At 28.6% G+C, this 23,168-nt stretch overlaps 1 protein-coding gene across 1 annotated transcript; it reads left to right on the forward strand.

Annotated features, from left to right (window-relative positions):
* Nucleotides 1–9,122: 9,122 nt before the first annotated feature.
* LOC129960562 (astacin-like metalloprotease toxin 5) lies at nucleotides 9,123–18,439 on the forward strand. The gene is made up of 6 exons (XM_056074052.1): nucleotides 9,123–9,265; nucleotides 10,977–11,047; nucleotides 12,051–12,132; nucleotides 14,119–14,233; nucleotides 16,391–16,566; nucleotides 18,133–18,439. Exons 1-6 carry the CDS (start codon nucleotides 9,172–9,174, stop codon nucleotides 18,348–18,350), a joined length of 756 nt encoding a protein of 251 aa, XP_055930027.1. The 5' UTR covers nucleotides 9,123–9,171; the 3' UTR covers nucleotides 18,351–18,439.
* Nucleotides 18,440–23,168: the final 4,729 nt, after the last annotated feature.

Here is a 23,168-nt window from a genome sequence, read left to right on the forward strand (position 1 = left end):
TCTTTTGTTAGAAACTAACACAGAAAGTGAAAATTTAATTAAGTATATATTTAGAAATTTAAGACATGCATCCTGAGGAAAAAATAGCATTAAACCAGGAATCAAAATCAATTTCAGATCTTCAGAGAAATAAAGGTGGAAGTTTTTCAGGTCAGTTATTTTGAGGAATGTTGAAAACTATACATCAGTATTAAATAAAAGGAAAAAAACCCTCTTTATTGCGTTTTTAAATAAACTGCAATTATTTAAAAATAGACAGTTTTAAATGTTTTTATTAAATTTTGATACGAGAAAATTATTAAAAAAATGATAATAAAAATAAATAGAAAATTTTTATTGCTCGTTCAAGTTGAGTAGCATTTTTCTAATTAATATTATTAAAAAAAACACCTCTGTAATGCATAGTAAATGGAATCTGTTTATCAGAAGAATTATCCTTTTCTACTAATACTGTAGTTATAAAATCATAATCATTACAAAAAAATTCAATCTGTTTACATATGTAAAGATTTATGTATTTCATGAAAATGAATACGGATATTTCTTTATTTCTTGAAAATGAATCCGGATATTTCTTTATTTCATGAAAATGAATCCGGATATTTCTTTATTTCATGAAAATGAATATGGATATTTCTTTATTTCATGAAAATGAATACGGATACTTCTTTATTTCATGAAAATGAATAAGGTTATTTCTTTATTTCATGAAAATGAATACGGATATTTCTTTATTCCATGAAAATGAATACGAATATTTATATATCCACAAGCATAATTCTTTATTATATTTTCATAAACATTAAAATTTTTTGTTGAAACAAAGTAATTTGACACAGACAATTACAATTAAGATCAATTTGAACATATATTTACAAATATAAATAAAAAAAATATTCTAATCTAGACATTAACTCGTTTTCAATAACATATAACTTTTGGGCTATGTGTTTCCGCATAATTTAACAAAATTATTATTTTCATTTCATTATTTTTAACTTAACTTAGGTAATTCAAAAATATTTTATTTAGACGTAAATCAAGATTTGGAGTTATTACAAGTTATATAAAGAAATGCGGCTACATTAAAGTTGAAGTTTCTGTAAATAACGTCTTTTTTATGAAGAGTTAAATACACCTCAATGAAGAATTTAATTTCATTTGAACCTTTTTATTGTTGTTTCATAATATTGGTTAATTTTAATCTCATTTCAATCTCTTATGCATAAATTGAAGTTCCTGATTCGTTCAACTGAGTATTTTTTATAATAAATTAAGATGGACACAGAAGTTATGTTACTTTTATAACCATACAGATGTTTTGTTTATTATATATATGAACTTTTCTAATGGAGTCAATTCCCATAGCGTCATTACCTTTCTGGGTATTATAAGTTCACTTCATATTCTTCATATGAATTGTACAGAAAATAAGCATAATCTTTCTTAACTATCAGCAATTTAAGTAAGTTTAACTATTAATGAAATGATGAAAATAATTTTAATTTTATTACTACAAGGAAAATTATTGTTAAAACTTATGATGACAGAAAATATAAACAAATAAAAAAACTTACAAACAAAAAAATAATTAAACAAAAACTGAAATAAGAAAAAAATATTCTAAATTCAGAAAAAAATAGTCTAAATTCAGAAGAAAAAAAAATGATTTTACTCTTAATTTCGCTGCCGGGTAATGGCAAAATATCTTTTAATTTTTGATTAATATTTTTTAAAAAAATGAAGTGAAGCACCCCCCCCGCCTCTTAAAAAGTATATTTTGTAAATATTTTATATCTAAGTAGTGGAGGAAGCTGTATTCTGTCAACACACACGCACACAAACACAAACACACTTTTACAATTAGTAGAGATTGGTTATATATTATTTATAATGCAATCATTAGTATTCAAATTTTGAATGACCGATAAATTTATATTGGTCTTCAATTAAATTTCAAAAAATTTCAATGTCTTATAATTGAAATTATTAAAAAAAAATGAATCAAACCCACATTCTTCTTTAATAAAGAGACTACAAACAAATGTATAAATGAAATTATTATAGATTTCCAACTTATCTGTAGTCCGATGGAAAAAGAAAGCCGAAACGATTTTCTTTTCCTTCCCATCTGGTTGAACTGAACGTTTCCAAAACTGATAAACCGCGCTTTACCTCTTGTTAACGTTAGTAAAAATTTCGATAAAAAACAGAAAAAGTGAATTCTGATAAGATCCTGATAACATAACAATATAAGATGTTTATTTCCCACGTTCACGGTATTATTTCGAAAACAGAAGTCAGATGAGCTTTTTTTCTGTCTTCGATTTCGAAATTTTCTTTTTGTCAGGTTATTGGCATTCGTGTGAAAGATTGGTGAACGCAACAGATTGATGTTGCCGGATGCGCATGAAAGTAGAACACAATTGGGAGTATTAATTTTTTCTTTTTTAAACGAATTTTTTATTTTTATTATATATTCTTTGATTTTGAGTCTTTGTCAACTTATGTGAGAAAAACCACACACACAAAAAAAATTATCCAATTATTTTTAGCATCTTTTCTTCAACATTTTTTAAGCCTATGAAAACTATTTTATTTTAGGCTTTGCACTTGCTTGCCGTCCTACAAAATTTTAGAACTGTTGGTGGATTTGTGACATATTCTTGACGATAAATACGTGATTCTTCGACTTTTCGTGATTTGACCACATAATAATAAAATGGCTCCTACATCAAATAATCATCAAATAATAATCCTAATCAAATAATTTTAAACGAGCAATTCTTATATATATAAATTTATTTCGTGCATCTCAAAAACGGCTCTAACAATTTGGATAAAAGTTAATATATTTAGTTAAAATTTTGCTAGTTAAGTTTATCTATATAAGTATCTTTCCTGAATAAACGCAATTTTACACAAAAAAAAAGAAATATTTTTAAAAAAATAATTTATCAAAGCCTTTTTCTATCCGCTTTTCTGCTGACAATGTCATGTAGTGTCATCTCGTAAATTTTGTGGTACTTGAATTATTACCATAGAATAACTTACTGGTACCTCTAAATTTTTTGAGAGAGCGCTATAATTACATCATACAAATATGAATACTACTGCGGATTTGATGTTCTTTAATTACTACTGATCAACAAAAAAGAATCCACATACCTTTCTGCTGAACAAAGTTCGAACCAAAGTGTCCGAGATAGAGCTTGCCTACACTAAAAATATCCAATAACTTCTCTACTGACCACATGACAAAAGCAGTGAGGACGTTTTCTTTAACATTTTAACATTTTTAATGCATATTATTAAAATACAAGCACTCCTTTAGGAATTCTAACCGACAACTAGTAAATTCCAAAAAAAAAAAAAAAACACAATATAATAATGATCCCTTCTGGCGCCACCAGACCGGAAATGAATAGATGCATCATACAAAAAATAAAAGTAAATAAAAGAAAAGGAATTACAGGAAACTATGAAAAAAAATCAAGTTTGTTCGTTTCCCGTTGCAACAAATACATTCGAATCACATCCAATAGCAACTATGGAATTATCGTGTTAATCAATTCGAATAACATGTTAAATTAAGTACATTTAATATTTTTTTTATTTAAATGATCAGGTCACATGTAGGAAAGATTGAAAAATACTCATATATGATCAAAAAGTGATTTATCTAAATATTTTCTTCTAAAAACGCGATTTTACGAAACAAAATGACGAATAAATCTAAGTTTCCTAGGTACTGAATTACTATTAAAGACTTAAAATGTAGGTAATATTGAAAATATGTTAAAAAAGGACTTTTATTAAGTACTAAGAAGCATAAAATAAAGATTTAGCAAAAATCTGGTGATCAAAATAAAATCCATAAAAAAAGTTCTAAAATTTCTAAAGTTCTAAATTTTTTCTAAAAAATTCTAAAGTTCTAAAAATAATGAAACAAGGAAATAAATTATGCTGACAATAATAAGAAAAAAATTCTAAACAATTAACACTTGTTTGAAGGTATCATGGGCGAGACTGTAATTTCAATTTACTTAAAGTGTAAGTACATGAACATTTATAATTTTAACTGCTAGATGTTTTTCTCAAAATGACTTTTTAAAGTGTTTAGTGCATACACCATGTAAAGCAAGTTAAAAATATGTTTAAATTAATTTTAATGTATTCATTCACAAGCTTATTTAACTTTAATTCGAGAGCAGGCATGCTATATATTTTAACAAGAGAACACCTATGGAGTGCCAGTATATTTCAAACCATGAAATGATATAAAAAGGAAATGCATTTTTACTTTTCTCAGACAAGCAAATCATGATTATTGCAATTTTTATTCACTAAAATTATTAAAATGCGATGAAAAATTATTCATAATTTTATCAAAAGTATTCACTTTCTCAGAAGAATTGGAATGATTGATTTTCATGAGAAATTGTGTCTTCTATTAAAAATTTCTAAACGAGATCGTAATCCAATTTATACAATATTTTAAGCATGAAACACTGTATTATATAACTGATTTTGATAACAATTAGAATGCATTGAGATATTCACGCAATTCACATTGAATAAAAAAAACCTTGTTATATTCTTACTAATTATTATTTGCTCACATTCGTCAACAATATTTTTACATTTATTAGAGAATAATATTTTCATCTGTTCTAGAATTCAAAATTCATATCACGAGAGATATTCAGCCTATGTACAATACAATAATTTACAAAACCGTCTTTTATTTATAAAAAAGTAATTAGCTTTCAGATTTTTGGAGTATTTGATGATACACAACCATTTCGATGTTTGCTTTGCGAATATTCCCGATTTACGATTCAACTTTACATTGCCATTTGCTATATTTTATATTTCGATAAGCATTTTCAAAAGGAAAGTACCTGAAAATTTCAACTAATTTAAATGTATATGTCTCGAGCTCTTTCATCTCTCAAAATATTTTGATAATTAAAATACACAATATAATTCGATTTGCTTATTTGATATTGTATTTCTTGAAATATGTGTGCAATTTATTTGAATATTTGATGTTATTTTATATCAGTATTTAGTATTCATATTTATTTTTGAATCATTTATTCAGGAAAAATGAGGCACTTCTGTGACATACAATTAGAGATTATTGCTCGCTTTTAAATTATAACAATTTAGATAAGTTTTATACTAAGTGAAATTTTGTTAATTGCACTGTTGAAAAATTCTAGATCTGTACTTCAGTCGTATTTTACACATTCACAATTTAATATTTTATTAGACTAATCTCAAACAGAGTCTAATATCTTTATTAGACTATATAATATAATATAAAGATATTAGACTTTATATAAAGATATTAGACTTTATATAAAGATATTAGACTTTAGTATAATATCTTTTATTAGACTAAGATCAAATAATAGTTAATTCATGTTTATGCCATAACTTATATCTTACATAATTACTCCTCTTTCCACAAGACTGGTTAAAATTTACAGTTTATAATTGACAGTTAATATTATAATCTTGTTAATAAAATTTATCTCATATACATTCACTGGCCGTATACAATAGCTTTCGTTTATTGTTGATCATATGGAAATAGAAATATTAATAAATAAATACTGCCGCATTGAAGAAATGCAGTCGAATCTCCATGGCCGAATGATCATGGCGCTGGTCTCATAATCAAGAGTCCGTGGGTTCTAATCTCGCTAGAGACAATGCAATTCATAGTATATGTAAATATTTAGTTCCTCTATTTTATGTTTTCCTTTATTTCATGTTCCAGAAGATACTGGAGATTTCTTTAGTTTACCAGACAAGTGTTCTGGACTTTTCTTACTGTCTCCAGAAAAATATTCTGAAACTTTTCCTGCTTGTATAAATGCAGAGGATTTGTCAGTCACTGTGTTCTCAGTTCTGAGTTCAGTTAATAAATTGGTTTAGCTCAACTTCTTGTGTGTGTCATTTAGTTCCACACTAGAGTATCTACGTGACAATACAAATCCAACAAATCGAAATTTGAATAAGTAAATTTTTTGTTCCTCAATCTAGAAGATACTAAATATATGAATATTTGAATAGTTATTAGAAGTTAAAAATTCTGTTTGAGAATTTGACATCATAATTATTTTTGCTTAATTACAGTCATATTGAAAAAAAAATAGTTAATCCATAAGTAAAATTCCGATAGATAAATTGAATCTATATACTGATCATGGCTTCGTAAGAGTTCCTTTAACATGCAAACAAATTTTCTATTTTGCATTATATAGAACAGAGTTACTAAATGATTTAAAACGTTCTGATGTTGCATGTAGCAATAAAATTTGAAGTGGCAGTAAAATTTCAATTTCATTATATAACTAATTGTGAATGTGTTATCGTGTTCCTTATTAACAAGTAGATGCGCACATATTTAAACCGTAACTGGAAATATGAATTTCCTCATGTGGCCAGCGACATGGAGTTAAAAGGACTCAATTGTTATTATTTTTTTGTCTTTTGTAAACAGTATTGGAATTTGTTTTGGAAACACAATACATTATGGAAATCATGTAGTTACCAAAACATATTAATATTAATATTAAAAGTGTTAAATGTTATAATATTAAGTTGGAAAGATGTTACAAGAAAAATCTAAACAATCTTTTAATGAATATTTATTTCGTTTAGATATTACGGAATTACACTAATGTTAATTACTGTTAGAATTTAGCAAACAAAGATGAAGAATACAATATTTTAAAATATTATTTTAAGAATATTTTTTTTTTATTCTTTTTGCATTATTCAAATTAAAAACAATTTCAGAGACATGGAGTCAATGACTCGATAAATAACATCAAAAACTTTCAAAATGAAAATGAATAACTCGGTTATACCCACGACTTCATATTCAAACTTTTGCCCACATACAGCTGAAAGAACAACTTAAAGTTACGGAGGGGATTATTGTATTCCAGGACAAAATACCATGTGATAATCCGAGCTAATGAACAACGTGGAGTCATTTTGACTCTCCTCTCTAGTTACGAGCTAAGGATAAATATATGAACCAACTTCGAAGAAAATAAATTTTAAAATTAGCATTCCACAAAATAATCTTTCATTTCAGAAACTCTTTTCAAAATTTTTTAATGTTGTTAATTATTATCTTTTCCATTCCTAAGAGATGTTTGTGCTCTGAGAGACTAAAAACATTTTACAAAATGTTCTAAAAATATCTGGTCGAATTGAGAGGAGTAACAGCAAGGATGAGCTTTCTTATCCAAGCAAAGCAACGATTTTCTACAATAAAAAGACTGTTTTAGTGAAGAAAGCAGACCAGGAATCACCAAACTGCGCTTGCTTATTGAAAAACACATTTAGAAAATTATCATTTAAAAATTTTTTTAAATGGGCATGAAAACCTTCACACAAAAGATATTTGTCTTCATTAATTCCTAATAATATCTCATTAGTAGTTACTAGTTAAGTACGAAATCTGCAGAAAAAAAATTTTTGTTAATTTTTCAGCTGGAACGTCTGAAAATTTTTTTTATTACAAACGGGTTATTTTTTTATTCTTTTATCACATATGGCGTCGAAACTGTCTGAAGATGATTGCTATTCTTTAATTCTTTTTCCTTCGGAATAAAATAGATTTGGTTGATTTTCGAGGTGAAATTTCAAAGAATACTATAGTTTCATACGTTCTTGTGCTTCCGTTTTGATGTTTCAGTGGTTTATTTTAAGAATTATTAATAGAAAGTGCATAGTGGTACTTCTATTTACTTTACTTCTGGCTTACTTTTACTGAAAGTGCTTACTTTAGCATTGTCAAATAAATATTTAGCAAAATTTCAGTAGTTGTGGCTAGAAAATTGGAAGAATATGATGATTTTTTTCCCACATTCTTCAAAAATTACTTGACAAAGATATAAAGGTTTCTCGAAAATGAAAATATTGGCATAAATTATATCAGCAGTAATTTTGATCAATCTATATCTGACGGCAATCCAAAAGCACTGCTTAAAAACTCAGATTTTTATATTGGTACTAATAAAACTCATAGAAGACGTAAAATAGAATATACCAAGAAATTAATAGTTAAAGAGTAAGATTTAGTGAAATTTCTTCCTGAAAGCCTGAAAGCAAAACTTAAGCAACAAATATAGAGAATAAAACTCATTAACTCTTTAAGATAATAGATGTAAATATGACTAATGAAATTTTGAAAGGTACGAACCAATACATAAATCAAATGAGAGGCAAAGCATGGTACTTAATTATTTTCTTTGATTTCACTGTAATTTTACTGTTTGCATGTAATATCAAAATTAATTTCAACTATTCCTGCATAGATTTACTTTTCTAATTTGTATGTTTTACTATTATGATATATCTTTCAATTGCAATAATATAAGAAATTGTTATGTCATAAAATGTACAGTACGTATCAGCTCCTATAACAAATTATGGCTTCTCGCTGGAAGGTTAATATATATAAGATCTATAGTTTGCGGATAAGAAGCTAGTATTTTTAACATTATTTTTGATAGTAAAAGCACGGGTCCACAAAAGGCTAGTTGCGAATCATTTGGTCTACACTTGAACAAATATTAAATGAAATAATGTTCTTTTTGGTTCTTTTTTTACTACTTCATTCTCGACAGATATTTCAGATAAACGTAGCATTGGAAATAATAAAAATATGTAATGCAAAATTAGCAAGCAATCGAAGCAAAATATTCGTCATGGTTTGATGAATGACTTGCTTAGGAAGTGTGTTTTAATCTGATAGAATAATGAGCAAAAGAATGAACTGGATTTTATTTATAGTAATAATGACAGAATTTACAAGAAGTGAGTTACAACTATTCAAATTAATTAAGAAAATTTAAGAGCTAATTTGAAATTTGAATAACTGTTTTACTTAACAAGTTTAAAAATTCATCAATACCATACACGTGCCAAGACATGAAATGGCGAAAGCCTACTTCCTGTTTTCCATCTTTTGTTTTCTGAGATTTAAAAACAAATAAACAATATAATCTTTGAAAACAATGAATGGGGCCATCTGCTAATTTTCAGCTTTAGATAATCCGGGTTAAGATAAAAGGTATGGTATTTAAGAGGAGTATGTAGTGTAAGGCATTACGATATTGCTAAAGCAATTCTTCCAACATGTATTCCTTGGTGACACTTCTTAGCTTGGCTGCCGCCATCTTTGCTATTGGAAATGGCAGAACAATCCGCAATATAACCTTCGAGGAAAATGGTAAGATTGTTTCAGACAATTTGAAAACACTTCTGAATATTTTGAAATAAGACTTTGATAAGATTTATTTTTGTGTTTCATTAATGAATGTTTAAGGGAAAGCGATTCAGGTTCAAGAATATTAGATCTAAGTCGAATAATATCAAAAATTTCATTGCATAGACAAAAAGAGATGATATCTTTGATCTTAGTATATGTTAAAGTGATTGTTGTATTATAAGACAAAATTACATTTTTTGAAACAAGAATAGAAATAATTTTAGAGCAGTTATTTGTCTTGGTTGAAATTTAAGACATAGGATGACTTAGATCGAGAATGATAGTTATTGTAGAATTTTATTATAAAAGTTATATTTACTTATTTATTTATATTATAAGAAACAAATGATTCCTATTAATATTAAAAAACAAAGACATTGATGTGCCAAAAATTATTTAAGGTTTTTACTGAGAAAATTAAAAATAATTTCAAGGTTTGAGAAATGGAAGCCATAGTAAATAGAAGATTTTGTTTTCTTAGATGTAGATTTGAGATTATGGAATGGAAATCTCAGGCAATGAAATAAAGTGTAGATATTATTCACATATTAAATGAAGATTCCCTTACTTAATTATGACTAGTGTCTGAGAATATTTTAAGAAAGTAATCAAAAATGTTTTTTTGTGGCCAAATAGAAGTTGATTTCATAACGAATTTTAAATCGTGATAGAAATGCATGAAAGAAAGCATGCAATTACAAATTCACGACAACAAATCTTAAAATGTTCAAGAAGAGTGTGTATTTGGGAGGGTGGGGTGATCTGGTAGCCTAATTTCGTTGAGCTTCATGGACTCAGATTTGGAATTAAATATCATAGGACTCATAATGCATCCTTGCCTTTTGTCCATTAAATCCAAATGACTCTAACTGGCGTAGTGATGGAATTTGATAAAAAGAGATGACTTTTCAATTTTTGTCTTGAATATCTAACTAAAACTAGGTATTAAGATTAAAACAGTATCTAGTAGCATAATCTCTTTGTACTTCATTGACCCGAATATGAAATTAAATATCCTCAGAGTTACAATTCATCTTCACTTTTCGTTCATTAAATCCATCATATCCAAGTGGGTTCCAACTGGCTTGCCTATGGAATATCTACAAAAGAAATGAAATCTGATGTCTTGTCTCGAGAATCTAATCAAAACAGAGTATTATGAAGTCCACAAGGTATTTTCGTAGTGTAATTAAAAAAAAGGCACATTAATCTGATTAAAACAATTTAAACTATCTTATATCTAATATGAGAATACTGCTGTTGCCGATTAGGTTTGTGGAAATCCAGACTCGAAATCCTCAGATTAGAAAAACTATCAAGTTTAAAGTTATGCTATTTTATTGCTATTTATGCAAATGCTGTGTGAGTTTCTAGATTTTTGTTCTATCTGAAATGAAATTAGAAAAAACATATTAGAGAGTTTTATTGAGAGTTAAATTTTTTTAAAAAAACCCACAATATAATTTGAATTTACTTAAAAATTATTGCTTTAGGTATATCCATCAATATTTTTAAGTAATACTTTTAAATATACTTTTGTTTCTTTTGGTGGAAAACGATAATTTATTCTTATTTCATGTCATCTATATTTTTATAATTTACGTTTGTGTGCTTCACATTTTATATTCTTCGTTTAATTTATTTTGAATAATTTGTTTATTTTTACTCACAGAGATGAAAAGACTGGCCTTACAAAATCCTGATCTGTATGATGGAGACATGGCTGGAATTGATGGCCCATTTGTAAGTATTTATTTTTGATGGAGGGATGATAAAATCTCATCAATTCAAATAAATGACATGCATTTCGATATTTTATGATAATCAATATTTTATTGAAACATCATGACCTTTGAAATATTAGTTTTGTTTAACATATATATCTTGTAGCAGAAGTAGGATTTTCTGTTTATTTACTGAATTGAATTCAATATGGTCAATATTCATAATTTCACCCTTAATATTCATTAAACGAACGTTAACTCTCTTTTGAGGTATGTTTAATGAATAGCATCATCCAAATTTATTTCATTCAAACGTCCGATTATAACATCATCCAAATTTGTTTCTTTGAAAAGATTAAGGGTATTTAGATTAAATACACTTATTAAGAATACCTCAAAGCATTTAGAAGTAATTTTTTTGGAATATATGCACGATTCGAAAATAAAATTATATAAAATATTTGTATAATTAATTAATGACAGATTTTTTTTTTAAATTGGGAGTTTGTATTAAGGACATGGAAGAGCAGTACGGTTTATCGAAAAAAAAAACCCAAAAAACAAATATATCCATAATGAATTAATTTTTTTCAGCGAATTATAAGAAAAATCTAGCTTTTGCTTTTTAAAATATATTCACCGTTTTAAAATAAAATTGTCTTTTAGAATCTATTTAAATATTTTGTTATAATTTCAATGTAAGCATTACATTTAAGGGAATTTCGAGTAATATTAGGTTTTATTTTGATTACTTTATAAAACATTTTGATGAAATTCAGGATAACCGTAACACAGTTTTTTTTATTTGAAGGTATTTTCAATTAAAACTAACGAATGAGATGAAATCCAATTTCATAAAAGTAGTGTAGAAGATATAAAGAGACAAATTTTTAAGTTCCATCTGTTTAGCTATTTAAAATAATATAAAAAGTATTAGAAGCTGAACATTTCAAATAACTTAAAGCATTATCTTATTTTTGATTTCGAATCCAAAAGTTGTATTTATTTTGTCCCTGTTTTAGGATATCGAACGTAATGTTATTCCTGGACAATTCTACAGGTGGCCTAATGCTCGTGTCCCCTACGTTATTGACAGGTCTCTGCGTAAGTATCCACAATAACTTTTGATTTGATTTTTTATATAAAACAAACGGATTTTGATTTCTTTATTTAAACCAATTTAGAAGTAAAGCAAAAATGTAGTAATAAATATTTTAATCCTTTTTCATGTCATTATCTCCGATAAGGGTTATGCTAACACTATAAGAAAAGTAAGTATAGTTAATCTTGAATCATACCAAGCATATTATTTTGGGAGTGCCTGTCTTAAGGATGCTGACTCATTTTTTCTCACACAGAATTAATCACTAATACAAACTGTTCCTGTAACCAACTTCTGCATCAAATATTTAGAAAATTAATTAGCCTCAAATTTTAAAAAAACACCAAAAATGTATAAAAATATAAGAACAATACTTATTTGCGTCCTGCTGAAAGAGTTTTCCCAATTTGCGTTGATATGGTTCAAGGCAGGAATAGGATTCAAGAAGAAGTCGTTGTCGCTGCAAAAATAATGTGAAGAGTATGGAACATTGCAAAAATTCAGTTCAGCCAAATGCAAACAAATGGGATCTACATTCTGATCCAACTGCTTTTTCCCCCATGAAATTTATGTTATTATTCAAAATAAAATAAATAATAAATAATAATAAAATAAATAAAAAATAATAAATAAAATAAATAATAAATAATAAATAAAATAAAAAATAATAAATAAATAAACGAAAGGAATGAAAAAGTTTATCTCTTTGAATTATACGTTCAACGATTTTTACAGCAATATTTTAAAGATGAATGGCAGTCACTCATTAACTTTCAATTTGCCAAGCCGCCTGCTAACAATGTTTGGCAAATTGCTGTTTGGAGGATATCATATGAAATATGTGATTCATAAAGAGGATATTGGTAATTTAGCCATCACAGAGAATCGCATAGCATTACAAATTCGCCAAGCTGATGTTGGGCTGCTACATTCTGAGGAAGAACTGAATCTATCATCACATTCAATCTGAAATCTTAGCAATGTCTTTTTCGGAACATAATAGAAATCAACTTATTAAAATACTATTTTATTGCAGTTTGTGGAAAGGATTGGAACTAATGCTATTTTTGCATGAATTGAAATCTTGAAATCAGAATATTGAATGGAATAAATTATGTTACGTTTGTTTAAACAGATTCTTAGAATCGAACTCCAAACATTTCACTTTTTGGTAATCGTTATATGGGGTTTTAAGAATGGAATTTATAATTAATTCCATCAAGAGCAGACTTTGCATAATATTGTTTATTATGACACGAGGCAATTTATTTGTGCTACTAAGAATTTTCAATTAAATAGTGAAAAAAACTCTCCAAACGTATTTAATAATAAAATATCTTTGCATTATCTTGCTATTCACAGAATATTTGCTTCATAATTTCATTGACTGTTTAAGATAAGCAGAAATTTATGTAATTAACAAAAAAAAATGTACTTCCGTATTATTAACTTTGGGATTCTTAGAATCGAACTCAAAGCTTTTTAACATCTTGTTGCATAAAATGCATTGATCAAAATTTGACAAAATCTTTGTAGGAGGAAGTCGTATGATTTATGTTTATGTAATAACTTTCAATTTCTAATAAAAGGTAATTATAAATAAAAAGGAGTTTAATTACAAATAAAAGACAATTTTATCTGGCTAATGCGATATAAACATTCTTTGGACATAAATAAGAGTGTTTGTTCCATTGTATTAAAAGTCTGAGAGAGAAAAAAATTATTATTTCTTAAATAATTCATTTTTTAAAAAGTAGGTTTATTTGTTTATGGTTTAGGGCTTTGACAATCTACATCAGATTGTCCCCTGAATATCTGTTATGAAAATTAATATAACTTCGATAATAACATTCTTAAAGAGATAATCTTTAAATTATGTTCAGAATAAGATATTCAAAGCATTCAGAATATTTTAAAGCAACATCAGTCTTTGCTTGCTTGAATATTTTGTATTGATTATTCTTAACATGTTTATTTGATTCCAATAGAAGGTCAGAGCAACATGTTCAATGCTGCCTTCCAAAACTACCAACAGAGCACGTGTGTACGCTTTGTGCCAAGGAGTAACGAAAGAGATTACATCTACATATTCCCTGGACAAGGGTAAGTATCAAAATTACGTGTTGACAACTATTATCTAGAAAAAAAAATCTACAAATTAGTATATGTATTAATAACTGTTTGTTACGGAAACCTAGAAAATTGAAACGGTTACTGACACATTTGAAAACATATAACTTATGTCATTAAGAAACAAAAACTCCAACTTTGAAAGAAGTTCTTTTAAAATATCTTTGCATTTTTTTATTACTCAGACATTTGTAGTCACAACAAAAAAAAATCTTCTTTTTAAAAATAATTTTATGGTACTCCGTAGCTTAGCTAAAAGAAATCATGCATTATTTTTCCTTTGCATATTAGTACCGAGTGCAGATTAAAGTATTCGAGTTTAAATAACCTCTCTTCGTAAAAACTTTAAAAGGAGTTTCCTGTTCAGATATCTTCCTTGTCATCTGACTATTGCTCAGAATGAAGAAATCTGATTAAACATAGCTTTTGTATAGCTTCGAAATGATTGTTCATCTAACTAATTTGTTTAAGAAATTAGAAATAATTTAGGTAGAATTTCATTTCTTTAATTTAACAATATTAGTATGCATTTGGTTACATCTAAAACACTTAAACTTACATGGTGAAATCAACAAATAAATACATTTATACTTATAATTTTACAATTGATCATCTTAAATATTTCATGAACAAATGTATTTCTAAAGATCTGTTGAATTTTCATTTTTATTTTTATTTTTAATTTCTCCATGCCTCAGAGGAACTTTCAGAAACTTAAATTTTAGAAACTGACGCCTACAATGGTAAAATTATTGACTGAATCCTTGGTATCAAACCAAAAATCATATCCATAGTAAATTGCCACAGTCTAAAAAGCCTTTCTTATATGTTTAATGAGCTCATTTTTTTATTGTTAATTTAGCTGTTCTTGCTCTAAGATTAGAAACATCTTTACAGCTAGTCTAAAAATAGAGGAAAATCAATGGATAGTTCAAATATTACGGGAATACATATTTAACAAATGCATATTCTTTCAGTTTTTAAGATAGAATTAATGATTTCCAAATCTAAAACAAGAACTAGTACAGTATTTTACCGGAAAAAAATTAGATTCTTCAAGCTTTTTCAATCACTATTTTTGGTACAAAAAATATTCTGAAGTCATATTTATTGAAACGTGATTTTTTTTTTCATTCTTCCAGTCCCCACAATGCGGAAAAAAATGGCCCATTAAATAATAATCACAAATAAAGTCTGTGATAAATGATATTGATGCAATTTTAATCCAGAAATTTAACTATTTTTCAGAATTATTAGTATTGATTCCTAATCTAATAGAGAGATTGAACCTAATAGATATTAATACTGCCTTTAATCTTACAACCGTTAAAATTTCAATGGAGCCTAATTTATTGGGGTAACCTGGACTAAATTCCTGTATACGACCTGTATTTAAAGAAATTCTATAAGAACAGATACAGTTTTGCTTATGAACATTTATTAGCCAATTAGCATTATTGTACTAAAATAATAAGTTGTACCTGTCATTTAAAGGGAATCTAAAACTTTATATTATACTGCGCCACGAAAAGTAACATTTCCATCAAGATTAATTTAATACTGCGTATTTAACGTTCAGGAAGTGCAAATGAACTGATCACATTTTCTGCAATAAATTGCTTATTAATGAAATGGTTGAAACTTTCACTGCATCTGTTGTTGTTTCTTATGGCACTTGCCATGTACAAGCCCGCTGTTCGAAAACGGCCGATTTAAGCCTGAGGAGGGAGTGCCTCTTGTTTCTATAGTAGTGCCTTCTAGGGCCAAGAGAACGACTTAGCTACACACACGTCACAACACTTTTTACGGGGCGGACTTCATTCACTCAACCACAGATCGTAATTTAGACCTGAATCAGAGAACGATCACCCCTGATCCAGTACCTCCAGTGGTATTACTCTCGACATGGAGGACTCTGTGACCACGACAGATTTAACGCGCGTCAGCCACCAAGCACGCGGGGAATCTTCGGCCGGTGGGGTTCGAACTCGCAACGTAAGGGACGCGAACCCGACGCTTTACCAACCAGGCTATCCCGGCCTGTTCCCTGCATCTAGAATATCAAAATAAAATGGACGAAATTTTTTAAAAAATATATTGAGTGATTTTTTTATTTTTTTATTTTTCTAGTTGTTACTCTCACGTTGGTAAGACAGGCGGCCAGCAACCTCTGTCTTTGGGACAAGGATGTCTGTTCGTGGGAACAGTTATTCATGAACTGGGTCATGCACTTGGATTCTACCACGAGCAGAACAGATCAGATAGAGACGATTATCTGATTATTTACCTTGATAACGTTGTGCGAGGTTCGTATTTTATGTCTCTTATTGATATAACTTATATATATTTTTTAATTAATGAAAAATACAGCGGCTAAAAAAATGTTGTACTATCAAATAATTTTGATTTCTATGTAATGTATATAAAAATTCTGAAATTATTAATAGTTTTAGATCTAATTCTCATGTTATTTATGTGATTAGTTATAACATTCAGAGTTATATTAGTTAAAAATTTGAGAAAAAACTCATACTGCATTTTGTATCATTGTAAATACAAATTTGTTTGCATAGTTCTAAATACAATATTTGAATGTGCGAAATTGTAAAACAGGGTCCTAATTCATGTTATTGTGATTTGAAATTTTATGGCTTAAAAAACAAATTTGGCTATACTGTTCCAAATATACAGTTCATTAAAGGCACGTAGTGATATAGGATTTTAAAACCTTTCAAGTTGGCATTAAAAATGATAAATCCATAGAGAATTTAAGTCGAGTAATTACAATTCAAAATAACGTGAAATGCAATTCAGTAGTCCAATCAACTTTGTAAAGAGAAAAAAAAAATGTCAATATGCAAAAAAGAAAAAAAAAAAAAATAACAAACTGAAAAAGTTAAAAAAATAATTCTGTATAAAATAATTGAAAAAATCATTCTAATCTTTTAATTTTGTGTTGCTTTAATTTAGTTGTTTTAATAGTCATATAAAATGTCTTAAGATTTACCTATTGAAATGGGTTTTCTTTAAATTTTTATCTCAGGTAAGTTTCATCGGAGGTTTTCTTTATAGAATATTGTTATTCGTGAATGGCAGGAAGAGATTTTTTTCTAAGATTTCATTTCGATTGTAATGTATTTGCATCTTCAGTTGTAGTAGAAGGGTTAGTTGCATTATAGTTTTGCTGACGAAGATCTCTACTGGTATAGCGAGGAATTTGATTGGCGATTTAATTTTACCCTTAATTAAGGAATCGTTTATTATGTTTTTTTGAGTGAGAAATATTATCAGTCTCCATGTTAGCAGCAGTTGAATCTTGTGAAAAAAAAAAGAAATCCTGCAAAACTTAGAGCTAAGCCCTGCACCATGAAATACTCAAATTTAAACCAATGTCTGGTTGATAACTAATATCAGATTAATACATTTTTTTTCATTGTGAAATCTAAACACGCCTGTGAAATTATTTTAAATAAACACACATGTTACCTAATTCAAGAACTAAAGAGAATTTTAAAAAATTACTCTTCCAAATTTGAATAAAAATATTCATTGGATTATAATTTATGAGTCTTTTTAACTTTGATTTTACCTAATTCTATAATTTGAGAAAATGCCATTGAAAGATATAAATACAGCAATAAAATATAAAATCATTAAGTACAAATACAATTGTAATTTTCTAAATAACGGACACGAAATAATATTCAAATACTTGCATAAAGCAAAATATTTATATATTAATAATAAATAACAACAAAAAAAAACTAATATGCTTCTGCCAGAACTCAACTTTTCAATGTAGCACCTACTTTAAATTCTCTTATACATTATTCAAAATAATATTTGTCATAAAAATGTACTATTTTTCATAGGTATGGAATCCAATTTTGCTAAGCTGGCTCCCCACCAAAATATCCTTTTTACATCCTTCGACTACAATTCCATCATGATCTATGGCAATAAAGCATTCTCCAGGAATGGCATGGCTACCATGGAAGCCAAGACTGGCCAGAAGTTATCCGACCCTTACGATAAGAACAGTATGTCCAGGTCTGACATTGAACGGGTGAAGAAAATGTACGGATGTTGATTCCTCAGTCATATTACTATGCAGTCTACATTACTATGCAATATTTGTTTTTCTCTTTAATATGCTCCCAATAAAGTAGTTTACGGAAATATTCGCATTATTTCTTGATTCAAATTTTCTGGCATCAAATTTCACTTAGAGTGAACATTAAAGAAGGTATACTTTGACTGTCTGCAACATCTTTTTAACCATGACGAATAAACTGCTTAAAATATTTACAAAAATTGTTTCCAATGTTTCTCTCTTCTTTATTTAGTTGTAATGCGTAATGCAATGCTGATCTATTCAACCAATTCTTTGCTCCAAACTGCAATTATTATTCGAGGGAGAGTCAAAAAGTAAAGGGAATTTGAGAAATGGTGCCTTTATTCTAATGATAAAAAACTGAAGCATACATTATTTTTCTGCATAACTATCCTTCAACGGACTTTTTCCAGCGTCTCTCACACTTTTTGGTTCCGTCGGAAGAAAAACTTTTAGGCTTTATTAGTAACCAATTTCGCATTGCATCAATGACATCTCCATCGATTACAAATTTTCTTCCCTTTAGCACTTTCTTCAATAGTCCAGACATATGAATATCGCTTGGAACCAGGTCTGAACTGTATGGCTGGTATTCTAGCACGTTAAATCTCAACTCCTGTATTGTTTCGGCCGTCCGTTGGTTTTAATTGATAGTTGATATGATTCGAAGGTATCAATTTAATTCGCAACACATCACAATAGTTTTACTTTCAAATTGTTGCTGTCACATAAAGTAGTTCTGTCCTGTTTGAAGCACTCGCTTTATTCATTTGTAGATCTTGCTTCATGATCATCAACTGTCACTATACTGCGCTTGCATTAATAATTTCCGCAAATTTAACACCTTCCGCAAGCAAAAAAGCGAATCATTGCCTTCGTTTTCCCCTTGGTGCAAATCGATAGTTGGAGTGGTATATTTAACGACTAGTGCGGGAATAAGAGTGACACGTTGCCTAGAAGTGTTGTTGACTACACTATTTCAGCCACTACATTAATTCAGTATTACCAAACCCCAGAAACATACATTTTAAAGGTCCCTTTACTTTTTGACTTACCCTCGTATATTAATATCACAAGATCATTATAACTACGTTGCGTCACAAACTGGATTACAATGATACATATTCTAAATAAAATAACAATTTCTTCAGTTGTTCTTTTAATAAGACAGATGATAACAATTAATTTAAAGAAAAATCAGAAATGAAAATGTAAGATCTTTACACTTATTTTGTTCACTTGCTAATTGAGTGTTTCGCTTTAAAGCTAACTCAAGGCATTTTTATGATTAGTTCGTAAATTTGAATTTATCTCAGATAGCAAAAGCGAAACATGAACAAATGTTTTACTCTCAAAACAATACATACCACACTGCATGAAGATTCGAATGAATGATAATAAGGCATTCTGGTAACAGAATCACTTCACCTAATTCTTAAGAATCTCTAAGAACAATAACGATTCATGTTTCTGAAATATAAAGCACGAAGTATTTTATTTATTGATAATAAAACTATTCATTAAAATAAAACACTGTTTTCTTTTTAATTACTACATACAAATAAGGCATCAAACAATAGAAATTAAAAATTTCATTATGTTGGTATAGTATAGGATATCATAAAATCTTGTATACAGATTTTAAGGATAAATCAGGCTTCAAAAATTATATTTACAAGGTTACAGAAGTGTAAATTGATTCTACTATTGAGATTTTTTTATTAATGAATTAAAAGGAGTGAAGGATAAAGGGGCAATGGATACATCAGATAAAATATGCAACACATATTTAATGGAACACAAATTTATACCAGACCTACAATCCTGTTATATAAGTAGCACTTCATCTGAAGCACATATCACTTCAAAAAATAAATCCTTTGAACATTTAAGTTCTCAGAAATTTTACTGTTGATATTATAGTCCACTTAAAATTGCAATAAGTCAGAATGCGCATGACTTGTGAGATTGTTATTCGCATGTTGTTGTATTAATGTAAATTTATAACTAAATGGCGATGGTATTTGACGATGCTCTTTTAATTCGGAAACTTCATTCTGCAAAGTAACTTCAAACGCAAGCTCCAATTTCGTTCATCCCAGCTGATTCTTCTTATGAATGTTTCTTTGAAACTTTCATTTGCCCTAACATCTTGCTTTCGATTTATTGCTCGCCTTACAATAGTTTTATCATATTATCAAATTGAAAACAAATAGCCTGTCTCACTTTTTTCCACCAAGGCAAGCATGTAAACAAACCTGTCAGCTGTTGCCAAATGACGATTCACAAATATTCTATCTCACTTTGCATCCACTGAAGTGTTAGCTTTATATATATTGTTACGTGATGTTGAACCTGTGATGCTGCTTCCCAGCATAGTTGTTCCATAGGAGGTCCCAGAGCTTGGCGATAAACTTAGCGACCATTTGATGACTTGGCGACGAATTTGGCGACTTTGGCGCCAAAATAGATTATACCCGAAACATCGAGAATTTTCCCGATACGTCCAGTAGGAACGGAGATACGCCTGAACGTATCTCCGTTCTACGTATGCCTGAACGTATCTACCAATCAGGAGAACGTTCCTGATTGGTTGAGAGGCTTCTAGCACCGCCTCCTAAGACCTATAAAAGGAACTGCAGCTGCCGGGGAGTGGTGGAGAATTGAGTAGTCGGAAGCGACAGAGAAGGGTGGTCGTGAACCAGATCGGAGAGTAGTCGGAAGCGACAGAGAAGAGTAGTCGGGATCGACGGTGAAGAGTGGCCTTCCAAGGATAAACGGAGCAGCGACGGAGTCAAGCTAGTGCTGAACTAAGCTGTGCGCTACTGTCTACAGTAGAGAGTCTTGTTGTATGCTGCACGTCTCGGCTGAAGATAATCGTCTTCTGTGCTGTATATAGTTGTCTTTGTTCTATCCTGTGTGTCTTCGTGTAAATAAACGTCGTTGTTTCATTTTCTACTGCCGCCTGCTGATTGATCATTCTCCACAACGTATAACTCCCACTATCCAAACTAAACCCGGAAATTCCGTAACAATATATATATATAACAATATATATATATATATATCCTATATAAACTATTAGTACATAGGAACTCTATAAGAAGTTGAATATGAAGATAAGTTGAAAAATTTGGTGATAATTATATTTCCCGTGGTTCTAGAAACAGTTCATGTGACATTTAATGTGCATTTATAATTATGACAAATCTCAATATGAAATAAAGTATTTTCATAGAATTCTAATCATCAGTAACTTCGGATGTTAAACCTATTGGCAACAGTTTCACCAAAATATGGCATAATATCTATATATATCTTTATCTTTATTTACAATAAACATGAATTTGTATATATGTATATTGGCTCTATATAGACTAGATCATTAGAACTAGAAATTAAAACTTTCACATATATTCTTGAGATGGAAATGAGCTATTATTTTTAAGATTTCAATTAAAAATTAACTAAAGTTTTAATGTTTTCTTGCGATAACGTCCGAAAATATTACAATACGAAAATGACTTTTAAATGATCCTCAGAATGTTATCTTTATAATGATACCATTTTTTACCATATAAAATCTTTTTATAATTAATAATTTGTTTAAAAAATATATTAAGCACTTTCTCTGTTTAAAATACAAATATACGTAAGAATTTTGAACTAATATATCACAAATGATAATGCAAAAACATAAGTAATCTAGAACACCAATGTTATTAATAAAAGTCGCTATTAAAACTGCATTTTTTTTCAAGATTTTTGTTTTATAATCCAAATTATTATCGATATTAATACAAAAACTACTGAAGCATACAAAATAGTGAAATTCAACTTAACATAAATTATTGTTGGCAAAGTAGATTTTAGAGAGGCAAGCTATTTATTTACTTGATTCTGAGAAGAATCAGCAAACGAATTCAAATTTAAATACCATTAAAAAACAGAAAAAATGCCGAATTGTTCTTTGTTTTAGGTTAACAATTAGGTTGTATTGCCAAAAGGCTAAACACAGCAGAGTGTATCCAATTTTTATAAATTTTAATAAAGGTGATAGAAATTATAGGAAATGTATAGTAAAATGAATAAAACTGCATAAATCTTCTAAAATATTGTGAATTATATATCTATCGAAACTTGATTCTTTAAAAGTATATCATTGAAGGAGTTATTCATATCAGGTTACAATACATATTTAAATGAAAACTTATGCAAACATTAATTCTTTTTAACCAGCTGATTGCGAAAGGTGGCTGATACTATATATATATTGCCGTTAAAACTCCTCTAAAACCGTTAATGTGCAGATCACCTAGATAAGATACATATGAACTAATTCGCAATTCGGTGCAAGCAAGAACTAATCTCCAATTCGGTGCAAGCAAGAACCGAATTGGTGAGTAAATGAAAGAAAAGCTTCTTTGCAAACGTGCTTAGCGAGGATTCAAAATAAAATATTGTTTTCATGACAAAATGAAAGTATAGTTCTAGAATTGAAGAGGTAAAGTGAATAAAAGTTTCCAAGAAGAAAGGAGCTTCTCGAGATTATCTAGTAGTTCAAAAGTATGATGTGCTGGTTGTACTAGGCTGTGAAAAACTCATTGAGCCGTTATCACTTGCACAAGATTGATAGTGTGATTCTATCAACTAAAATGTTGACTGTATTAACTTGATTCTTTAGATATCAAAAAGTAAGCATTTAATTTCAGCGTATAGAAACGTTGCTATTGTTCCAGCAAAGATCTTATTTTCTCTTTAATGAGTGCCTAGTAGGCAATATGCAAATTGACG

Source organism: Argiope bruennichi, chromosome 2 (genome assembly GCF_947563725.1).
Source record: "Argiope bruennichi chromosome 2, qqArgBrue1.1, whole genome shotgun sequence".
Lineage (NCBI taxonomy): Eukaryota > Metazoa > Arthropoda > Arachnida > Araneae > Araneidae > Argiope > Argiope bruennichi.

Excerpts from the sequence above, each read along its gene's own strand:
- LOC129960562 (XM_056074052.1), top strand. The coding sequence starts at position 9,172 with ATGTATTCCTTGGTGACACTTCTTAGCTTGGCTGCCGCCATCTTTGCT. Across the intron at positions 12,133-14,118 it reads CGTTATTGACAGGTCTCTGC|AAGGTCAGAGCAACATGTTC; the intron begins GTAAGTATCCAC and ends TGATTCCAATAG. Across the intron at positions 16,567-18,132 it reads CCTTGATAACGTTGTGCGAG|GTATGGAATCCAATTTTGCT; the intron begins GTTCGTATTTTA and ends TATTTTTCATAG.